Here is an 11,664-nt window from a genome sequence, read left to right as displayed (position 1 = left end):
CCATCTCAAAAAAAAAAAAAAAAAAAAATTATACAACTATTTTTTAAAAGAGGTACTTAGATACTGAATACTGACATCTTAAAGGTTTGAATTTCATAACTTCAGATTTAAAAAAAAAAAAAAAAAAAACACACCTCACTCTAAGAAATGAACCCAGTGAAAACAAAAGCATGTCCTGCAAATCACCAAACTCTCCATCCCTCCCCTACCCAATTATGTGTAGCTTAGAAACCTCCTTGTTCTGGATCTTCCCCTTCCTACCACACAACTCTTAACATAGTTTACTTAAAAATTTACTGACTAAACTAGCTCTGGAGGACTCTGAATGACTTCTGTTAGCTCTTCTGAGAAGAGACTTTAAGACTCCAACAAAGGGAAACTCTCAGGCAAGATACTCAGAAAACACTATTTCCAAAGAAAGCTGACTATTGTCAGAAATCAAGAGGGACTACATACAGTTGTGCCATGGGTATTTCCAAATACCTCAAATACTATTGAGCAATTCTCTGTCATTAGTAAACTAATATAAACAGTAATATATTACAAAGCAGTAAAATAATATGACTTTCCACATGATACTTCTACTTGTGACAAATCTCTGCTACATGTTTTACATTCTTTATCTAATTTCACCTGCAAAGCAACCTAATAAAATAGGTATTCTGCCTCCATTTTACATATGAAGAACTGAAATTCAGGAAGGCATTTCTCTTCTGTGCTTCCCTAATGCCCTAGGAATCTATCATTACCTTTGTCAGACCACATTATAATTATCTGTGTATATGTCTGTCTTCTCTCTTACCAGAACCCTCAGTGCAGGGACTGTTTTTCACATTTATCTTTGTATCCCAAGAGTCTAAAACAATGACTGGCACAAAGTATACAAACTATAAATAGCTGCCTAGTGAATGAATAAAACGATTAATTTGTGCAACATTCAAAACATGGTGGAGTTGGGATTTAAAGCCATGTCTTCTAATTGCAATGCTCAAGCTACTTGTACTACACCATACTACCTTCCAGTAAACAAGAAATTTTAGGACAAATGACCTACATAGATCCCAATGGCAAGAGTCCACACCCTTTATACTATACTATCTTTGTGCACATAAAGTGTTCCATTCTGTCTAATAAGTGACTTGTAACTAGTACATGATTTAAAATCTGCAGTATCTCTAACTTATTTTAATGAAAACTTCTAAGACTATTTAGGGACATCCACAGACTTCAGCAAACAGCAATACCAAAAAGAGGACATTCAATGGGAGAAAGGCTACATGATTCCATCTATTTGATGTGTAGTAGCACAGACATGTTCACCATAAATTCTAAACAGGGTTCATGCTCTTTGACCCAAACAAAGTATAGTCTGGTTTGTAGTCATGGACGGGTATGAAATCGGCCTTAACTAAGGGCTTCTTCTGTATGTTAGGATGACTATGGTAATAATACTGTTCCCTCATTCCCATTTAGAAGACTCTGTTTCTTCCTGAGAAAACCATCCAGAGGCCATTTTGACATTATGGAGCAGGATCTGTCCTCAGTCATTCTGCAGCAGGGAGTGTCATTGTCTTTCCTACCACCACTGGCATCAGGGAATCTTGGTCTGTCAATTGTGACAGATCAGGTTCCAGAGAACCAGGCAGTGTGCATGATTCATGAAGGCAGAATTTTTACCCAGTTGCCTGCAGTGCAGAGACCAGGGAAAGGATCTAACTTCTACTGTAAAAATTATTTTTTAAAAATTCCAGGCTGGACACGGTGGCTCATGCCTGTAATCCCAGCACTTTGGGAGGCCTAGGCAGGTGGATCACCTGAGGTCGGGAGTTTGAGACCAGCCTGGCCAACATGGTGAAAACCCCATCTCTACTAAAATACAAAAATTAGCTGGGCATGGTGGTGGGCCAGGCTGGTGGGCCAGCCTCCCAGCCACTCGGGAGGCTGAGGCATGAGAATCACTTAAACCCACGAGGCAGAGATTGCAGTGAGCCGAGATCGTACCACTGCACTCCAGCCTGGGAGACAAGAGCAAGACTTTGTCTCAAGGAGGAAAAAAACAAACAAACAAACAAAAATCCCAAAGTATAAAAAGGAACCTTTCTTTCTTTCTTTTTTTTTTTTTTTGAGATGGAGTCTTGCTCTGTCGCCAGGCTGGAGTGCAGTGGCACGATCTCGGCTCACTGCAACCTCCAACTCCCGGGTTCAAGCCATTCTCCTGCCTCAGCCTCCCGAGTAGCTGAGACTACAGGTGCGTACCACCACGCCCAGCTAATTTTTGTATTTTCAGTAGAGACAGGGTTTCACCATGTTGGCCAGGATGGTTTCAATCTCTCGACCTTGTGATCCGCCTGCCTCAGCCTCCCACAGTGCTGGGATTACAGGCACGAGCCACTGCGCCCAGCCAAAAAGGAACCTTTCTTAAGGTGCACCAGATAAGAAAGTATACACCAATGTAACCAAAATCTTTATTTCTACTGAGGAATTTGGCTCTCAGGCGGCTCATGACAGCAACAGATTTTTAAGATTTTAAAATTTTTAAAGGAATTCCAGGTAGTTAAACTGTTTTGTTAGACTCAACATTAAAAATACAAACCAAGGACCAAGCACGGTGGCTCATGCCTGTAATCCCAGCACTTTGGGAGGCTGAGGTGGGCAGACCACTTGAGGTCAGGAGTTCAATACCAGCCTGGTCAACGTGGCAAAACCCTCTCTACTAAATATACAAAAATTAGCTGAGCATGGCATCGTGCACCTATAATACTAGCTACTCGGGAGGCTCAGGCAGGAGAACCACTTGAACCGGGGAGGCAGAGGTTGCAGTGAGCCGAGATTGTGCCACTGCTCTCTAGCCTAGGCGACAGAGCGAAACTCCATCCCAAAAAAGAGAAAAAATAAAAACAAAAGAAAAAGAAAAATATACACACCGAGAATCTCAATCAGAAGTATGAACTTTTGTATCAATCAGTTTTATGGTTACTGCCAGATATGTACAGTGAGGAAAGGTAATGACGCAAATAGATCAGACAGCTATCTTGACTTTGCATTTCTGATCAAATTAGGGCTGAAAGTTATGTATACATCATAATATAAACACAGTAATTTTTTCCAAGACTGTTTGTCTCTGTTACTTATTGGTACATAATAAAAAATGCCCTAGAACTTTGGACTCCAACCCATGTTCGAATTCTATTTCTATCATTATTAGTAGCATGATTTAGAGTAAATTAAACATCCTAAGCCTCTGTTTCCCCATCTCTAATAGAAATAATAATGCATACAAAAGTACTCAAGAAATGGTAACTACTGTTATTTTTAGAAACAATGCTGAACTAATCTTAACTACAAAAATCTCTCCCAGGTCGGGCCCGGTGGCTCACGCCTGTAATCCCAGCACTTTGGGAGGCTGAGGCAGGCGGATCACAAGGTCAGGAGATCGAGACCATCCTGGCGAACACTGTGAAACCCCGTCTCTACTATAAATACAAAAAAATTAGCCGGGCGTACTGGTGGGCGCCTGTAGTCCCAGCTACTCGGGAGGCTGAGGCAGGAGAATGGCATGAACCTGGGGGGCAGAGCTTGCAGTGAGCGGAGATTGTGCCACTTCACTCACTCCAGCCTGGGCAACAGAGCGAGACTCCGTCTAAAAAAAAAAAAAATCTCCCTGACATAAGTGCCCCCAAAACTAAAACCCCTGCCATCTAAATCTTTTCAGCCAATGTCAACATTGCATCAGAGAGAGGACTGCCAACAGAAAGAAACCACTGAGAAAAAATAGAGAGGAAAATATTCACCTCCTTATCTGTCATTATTATTCTGACTCCATCCAAGATCTCTCTGCTACCTGGAGAGACTTCTCTTTCAAGGTCAAAAGTTTCAGAGGAACTTAGTTGTGTCTCTGTAATTTAAAAAAGTTAAAATCCCATTAATTTTCATTTTGCGTTTTCGTAGTTAAAAAACCAAACGTGCCTATTTTCCCCTAAAGTTTAGGATATGATAATACTGTGGTGGCAATATATTAACAGATCTACTTTGTTTCTTCTTAAAGCTTTACTGAGGCATAATTTACAAATAACAGAATTCATAAATTTTCAGTATACAGTTTAATGTGTTTTGACAAATGTATACCTTTTATATACTACCATTTATACCATGTAACCGCTACCATAATCAAAATATAAAACATTTCCAACACCCCAAAAAGTTCTCTGTACCCCTCTGCAGTCAATCTCCTACCACTCCGGTCACTGCAATGAACTCTTTACAATGACCAGCTGACTTTATGTTCCTATAATTTTGTCTTTTTAGAATGTCATATAAATAGAATCACAGGTCTTTTGCGTCCAGCTTCTTTCACTTAGTATAATGTGTCTGAGATAGACCCATGTTGTCACATAATATCGATAGTTCATACTTTTTACTGCTGAGTAGCATTCCATTGTATAGATATATCACAATTTGTTTATTCGTTGATCAATTGATCGATTGGCTTATTTCCACTGTAATTCTAGTTTTAAAGTATATTGATTTGACAGAAAACAAGAACCTGCCAATGTTAGTGCTGAGGTTGAAGAGATGATAAGCAAAAACAGAAATTGAGACCAGAAATAGAATATACATTCCAGACAAAGATGCGCCTTTCTTTAATATATTCTTTAAGCAGCATCTATTAATTCAACAAATATTAATTGAATATCAAGTCCCAGGCTTTATACTAGCCACCAGTAATATGAAAATGTAAGATGGGGTCCCTTGTAGTCTAGTTCAGGGGCCAGAAAACTAGATACAGCTCTTGGGCCAAATCCTGTCAGCTGCCTATTTTTGTAAGTAAGGTTTTATTAGAACACAGCCATGCTCATTCATCTATATACTATCTATGGCTGTTTTTGCACTAAAATGCCAGAACCAAATAGTCTCAACAGACTCTATGGCCCATAGGGCCTAAAATATTGCCTATCTAGTCTTTTATTTTTAAAAAGTTTGGCTGAACACAGTCGTTCATGCCTGCAATCCCAATGCTTTGGGAAGATGAGGTGGGACGATCACTTGAGGCCAGGAGTTCAAGGTTGTAATGAGCTATGATCACACCACTGCACTCTAGCCTGAGTTACAGACTGAGACCCTGTCTTAAAAAAAAAAAAAAAAAGTTTGCCAACTTCTGCTATAGACACATATCACTTAATATAACAACAACAAAAAATTGTAATTATCTTTCAAAACCACCAATGTATCTGGAAAAGATAGTTACAGACTGAATGTTTGTGTACCTCCCCAACTTCATATGTTGAAATCCCAACCCCTAATGTGATAGATAATATTAGGAAATGGGACCTCTGGAAGGTAATCAGGTCATGAGCATAGGGCCTTCCCTCAAAAGAATGGGATTAATGCCCTTTTATAAGGGACTCCAGAGAGCTCTCACCCTCTTTCCACCATGTGAGGACACAGCAGGAAGCTGCTATCTACGGCTCTCACCAGACACTGAATCTGCCAACTCCTTGATCTTGGACTCTCCAGCCCCCAGAACTGTGAGAAATAAATTTATGTTGCTTATAACCCACTCAGTCTAGAATATTTTGTTACAGGAACCCAAACTAAAACCAGAAATTTATCTCAGAATGCAAATCCAGTAAGTTCTCTGTTATCTGACACTATACCTGATGTACCTCTAACTGGCACTTTTGTGCCTCACAAATACAGTAAATGGCCAGTGTTAGGCAAATAGAGCATCTGCAAGCTTCTAATGTATCTTCTGAATCTTTAAGAAAGGATTAAATACATTTCCAGAATTAACTATATTGTAATACATCACCAATTTTTTTGAAAACTGGACACACACACACACACACACACACACACACACACACAAACCCCACCTTATTGGAAAAAGGCTTACAGCGCATAAACTTCAAAATCCTCTCTGTCAACTTTCCCTAAAGGTATTTTCAAAAAGACATTCAGTATATTTAAAAATAAGAACCATTCACTGCTTAGATTACTGCAATAATAAAAAGTCTTCAATTATACTTTCTGTGAATGGCTGAAATGTCCAACTAAGAGGGCATTAGCTTCTCAGAAATAAGCAATGCTAGAAGTATGCAAAATGTGGGCATAAGGCTATAATCTTGCTTCTTCAACTAAGTAACACTAAAAAAATACTGTAATCTTAAATATTAGACTCCTGAACTGTCAGAAATACGAAACAAAAGTAAATAGGAACAGGTAACAGACTACTACACTAAATATGTGTTTCACACATTTGGAACAAATTTTTTCAGACAATTTATATATATAACTTCTAAATTATATATTTAAAAAGAAACCCAAGAGTTTTGCTTCATGGTGAAGTAGTTATACTTTCTCAGCAAAAGAACATTAATGTAATGAATACCTTTTGCAATCTCATTTAGACGTGGTTTATGTCAGCAAACAGTTGGACTTAATTAGCAGGCTAATGACAGCAAGTCATGATTATAAAAGCTATCTAACCTCAGTATGAAGGACCTGCTTTCCCTCTCATTAACTAGGCCTTTCAAGATCAATACATTTGCAGGTTCCTCCTACAAGATCCCATGGTGATGTCACACACCATTATCCTAAACAGACTGAGTGATTTCCTTCTAGGAAGTCAGTAGTCCCAGAGAGGGGGGAAAGCTTTCTTTTCACAAAGGTGGCACAGCATTCTTGAGTGCTCCTGCCAAAATCTGAGCACTTGGTAGTGTAGTCTCTTAGTGGGTATTGTTAGGCAGTAATCCAAATACATTTCAAATGAATTAAGGAGTCACTTTCAATAAAAACCAACATAGGTTAAGCACAATGGTTCATGCCTATAATCCCCAGCACTTTAGAAAGCCAAAGCGGGAGGATTGCTTGAGCTCGGGAGTTTAAGGCCAGCCTGAGAAACACAGCAAGACCTCGTCTCTACTAAAAAATAATAATAACAATAATTTTAAAAATTAGTTAGGTGTGGCGGCACATGCCTGTAGTCCTAGCTACTCAGGAGGCTGAGGAGGGAGGATCATTTGAGCCAAGGAGTTCAAGGTTACAGTCGGTGAGTCATGATTGCGCCACTGCACTCCAGCCTGGGCAAGACTCTGTCTCGAAAAAAAAAGCCAACACAGTTCAATCTTAAAATAAATAAAGACCTTTATGATAGACTGCCAGATGTTTAAAAATATTTATGGGTCTTTCCTAGATTACATACAAACTAAGTTTGAGTCTGTGTGGATAAACATTGAAGAAAACCAAAATAAGAAAACTATGATTATCTCCAATCCTTATAGGCTATATGAGACCTGAGGAAAACCAGACGTGACTTATCGCAACATCTGTATACTTGCTGTTCAAAGGTAAACACCAGTAGGAAGCCCCTCAATCTCACAGGAATGAGGCTAATGATCTTTTCAGAAAAGCCAGAACGGAAAATATAGTCTAAAACAAATTCCTTACAAAGTAGTAGTTCATATCACAAAATAATGCTTCATACTATACAATGATTCAGGAATTCCCTTAGATGGTAAGTATCTTAGTTCATTTTACATTATTTTGTATATCTAAATCTATCCATGTACAACTTTGGATAAGCATCTCTTCTGCCTAAAACAACGTACATATCTTTTAATTTTTACAATTAACAAAAAGCAAATTAAAGCACTTAACAAGGTTAAGCATCTTAGGTCTAAGATTAAAAATAATGACAGAACATACACAAAAATCAATTTCTGGACCTCCTGTGCAGTAAGACCCCAACAAATGGCAATATAAAAACTAACTACTAAAAAGCTCTGAAGTCCAGGCACAGTGGCTCACATCTGTAATCCCAGCACTTTGGGAGGCCAAGGAGGGAGAATTACTTAAGCCCCGAAGTTCAAGGCTGCAGTGAACTATGATTGCACCACTGCACTCCAAGCTGGGTGACAGAATAATTTAAAACAATTTAATTTAAAATAATTTAAACAAATTAAGTAACAAAAGGCTCTGAATGTAGAGTTAAGTAAGTGCTATTCCTGATGCTTCGATGCCATCTCTGATGAGGCCTGTCAACAATCAAGGAGACAAAAAAGTCATGTTAATTTCAAAACTAAATTACCCCTAAGGAGAGAAAAGATTGAGAATAAAAGCCAATGGCCATTAAAAACACCTATATGTATACATGTATACGAGTGTGGAGATATGTACATACACGTATCAATTACATATAAACCTCCAGAGAGTAGTTCTGAAGAGTCAGAGGAAAATTAATAGGCATGAGAAGGTAGATAGGTATCAGAAATTCAGTAAAATCACAGTGGGGTACTTACCAGGACAAACAGTGATTTCTTCTGCAGAACTCTCTGGCACAAGGACTAAGCTTCTCTTACTGGTCAAAGGAGCAACACTAAAAGAGAACCAAATCCCAAATGAATTCCCAGTAAAATAAATCAGAACATAGAGCCAAAAGCAATGGTGAGTCACTCACAAAGCCACAGGTAATCACAGATACTTGCTGCCTAATGCCACAAAAGCACAACAGGAAAGCAAGGAATCAGTACTGAAAACTGTAGGCCAGAAATATGGAAAATAAATACGCTTACTGAAACTTCAGTTCCAGTGAAATCACTGAATGAAAACAAATTCCCTTTTGGAGTTTTTCACAAAGGAAGGTCGAAGGATAAGAACTGTCTGTGAATATCACAGAAGACAAAAACTCCACTCCAACGTAAGGATGTCAAAGGTGTTTTATAGACTCCATCTCAGCCTTCTGAAGGCTAGAGATTTGTGAACTCACAAGAGAAGACACAGAGATTCTTCTGACAACACACTAACTTTCTCCTCCTTTTGCAGTTAAATTTCCTCTTTATCTCAAGATGTTGCTTTCCATGCAACAAAAATAAAATACAATTCCAAACTGCCCTACAGCAAAAATCTGCCCACAGAAATTGAATCTCTTTTCTAACAACAACTTAATTATAAATGGCTTCCTTCATCCAACCTTCTGGTTTTCCCTGACTGCTCATGGAGTGCAATCTCTGCCTGACATAGGAACACATGGCTGATCTGAGCATCTGAGCTAGCCCCCTCATGCTTCACAGGGCTTTATCATTAGTATGATCAAGTATGCAAGAGTGCTTAAAAACAAAAATCCTCACATCAACCAAGAACCACAAAAAGAATAGCTACAACTGAACTCATGATAAATAACTAACTCCTGATAAAAAACCACAAGTGATTTCTCTCTAAATAAAACATCTCATAGCATTTGTTATAAACCCAAGCCAGACATAGTTTACTCTGCATGTAACATTAGTGCTCTATTCAAAGGGTCCATCACAAAACAATTTTCTGACATTTATAAAATGGGCTAATCAATTTGAAGTCAAACCACATTGCCTGCGATTCCAACTCTCTCCTGGTGACAAAGTGTATAATCATTTATTAAAACCTACATCTGCTCTGCACAAGGCTCACCACAATAAAGCAGAGAGGCCTACAGGGAGTAGAAGGCCTACTCTGTTAAAACCACTTCCAAAACTGTCTTAACAGCAGGAAAATCAAACCAAAGCCATATTCTTTAGCCCAGGAAGGAATACCAAGTACTATCAACCAGATGCCTAAGAAAGACCACCACCTTGACTACAGCAAATGGCAATTGGGCTTCAACTCTCATATGGGAGAACACAGTCATGCAGTTCAAAGTTAAACTCTTGAGAAAGTTTCAAACTCAACTACCAGATAAAAAGGGCAAGCAGAAAGTAACTGGAAGCATGATCCAGTTAATAGTGCAGTTTATAATTAATCAATTGCTATTTATTATTAAAGTAAGAAGACTTAGAAGGTAAGCCCTCAATCAATCAGCAAGAACAACGGAGGAGGTAATGCAAATACAATCCTTTACAGGAGATAGGAGGCACAAACAGATTAAAAGTGGCACAGAACAGACAGTGAGAGTGATGCAGGTCCTGTGTGGCCTGAATAATACGAAGACTTCAAAGAGGATGTATAAGTCTCAAGAGTAAATTTAAAAGACATATAAGGTTTAGATATACAGACAAAATAAGCATAAGCAGAGTTGGGGAAAAGAGAGAAAGGGGCTAAGAATAGAAGGACTATAAAGAAATCAGTCTAGAGCCTTCAAATTAGCATAAAAACTAGTGTAATTAAAAGAATAGCAAGATGTGACCATTTTTCAGGAATGATGTAAATAAGATTTACGCCAAGATAGCTGGCCTGGACAAGATAACCTCTAGGATCTCTTCCAGCTCTTAATATTCTGGGCTTCTATGAGATGCACATCTGAGAACTTAGAGATACTAATAAAATTTCTCCTAGTCTTCACTTATAAAAGTGCTACAAGTTCTCTGGCAAGCTGTCCATGTACAGTCTCACTCACATGGTTTGTCTCCCTTATGCTGGCAACCATCAGAGGAGAGAATTCATAGCAACATATAATCTCTCACCTTTGCGAAGCAGGTACAGAGTTTCCCTCTTCAGAAGTTTCTTCAACAACCCCTTGGGAAGACTGCAAAGAAATACATAGTATCTTAAATATACAGGCGCAGGTGAACTGGCTTCTCTTCCTTTTTTAAAAAAAATTAACTGTTCAACGTTCTCTCTCAACAATTAACAATAAGAAGAAAATATTTTCCATAAGCCAGTAAATTTCAGTAAAACAGGCACATCCTGTAAAGTCAGAAGACTGGTATTTAAATCAGAACTAAATCACTTACTAACTTTGTGATTGGGTAAGTGACATCTGAATCTCTTTCCTCATCTTAAAATGGGTATTAACAATTGTCTCACAGAGTGTCGTGAAAATTAAACAAGATAATGCATGCAATGCACTTCATAAAATGTAAGACCTATATCAACATTAATTGGTAAGTCAAATGAATTATGATTTCAGAAAAACAATCGAAAATTTTGTGCAGGGGGAAAGAAAAATATAGAGAAAAGTCCAATTTTCAAAGGAAATACTGAGTTGAGATAAACACTGCAATCCATGATCTTTGAGAAAAACCAAGCCATAACATAGGACATCTAAAGGGAAGGTTATAAAGATTCTTTTTGCTACAAATCTGCCACTATGGTTTTTATATCTGGCTACAGGATTATCTTTTCAGAAATGTAATGAATAGGGACTATATAAGGAAAGATTATTCTCATTGATTCAAAAATTATTTTCATTGATTAATGGTAGAGTTGGTGCAAATACCAACTCATTAAACATACATGCACAAAAGATCACCGAAAAAGCAGCTACTGCTGCCTTAGGCAGACTTCTGAGGAAGTGCCTGGGCTGTGAGGCTTCTTCCACTAGACATTAAGCTATCAGCTGAAGTTTTCAAGGTTTCCTAATAAGATATAAATAACCTAAACAAGTTAGGTTCTCTCTCTATGAATCTCGCTACCATTCAGGTAAATGATGAAATACACTTAAAAATCAGGAATAGATGAGTTTTCAGTCAAAAGGAAAGTTGTACAATATGGAATATAGTCATTATGAAAAATAAGACTTAACCCAACTACCAAAGGACTAAAATACAACAGCAATAAATACTTAACCTGTCTCTTCCTTTGGAAAACTCAGCGGTGACAAGGTTTTTATTGAAAAGAAAGAAAGGAAGGAAGGAAGGAAGGAAGGAAGGAAGGAAGGAAGGAAGGAAGGAAGGAAGGAAGGGAAGGGAAGGG

The 11,664-nt window shown here is 38.2% G+C and overlaps 1 protein-coding gene across 2 annotated transcripts in view; it reads right to left on the bottom strand.

Annotated features, from left to right (window-relative positions):
* Positions 1-11,664, bottom strand: part of UIMC1 (ubiquitin interaction motif containing 1) — a 112,695-nt gene that overhangs the window by 43,663 nt on the left and 57,368 nt on the right. For both annotated transcript variants that reach the window (XM_011989980.1, XM_011989979.1), the window contains exons 7-9: positions 10,434-10,495; positions 8,298-8,374; positions 3,792-3,895 (exon numbers count right to left, since the gene is read on the bottom strand). In XM_011989980.1, the coding sequence (XP_011845370.1) occupies positions 3,792-3,895; positions 8,298-8,374; positions 10,434-10,495 (243 nt within the window). The remainder of the gene's footprint in view (positions 1-3,791; positions 3,896-8,297; positions 8,375-10,433; positions 10,496-11,664) is intronic.

Source organism: Mandrillus leucophaeus, unplaced genomic scaffold (genome assembly GCF_000951045.1).
Source record: "Mandrillus leucophaeus isolate KB7577 unplaced genomic scaffold, Mleu.le_1.0 Scaffold366, whole genome shotgun sequence".
NCBI lineage: Eukaryota > Metazoa > Chordata > Mammalia > Primates > Cercopithecidae > Mandrillus > Mandrillus leucophaeus.
Note: the sequence above shows the minus strand (reverse complement) of the source record. Positions and strands in the feature narration are given on the sequence as shown.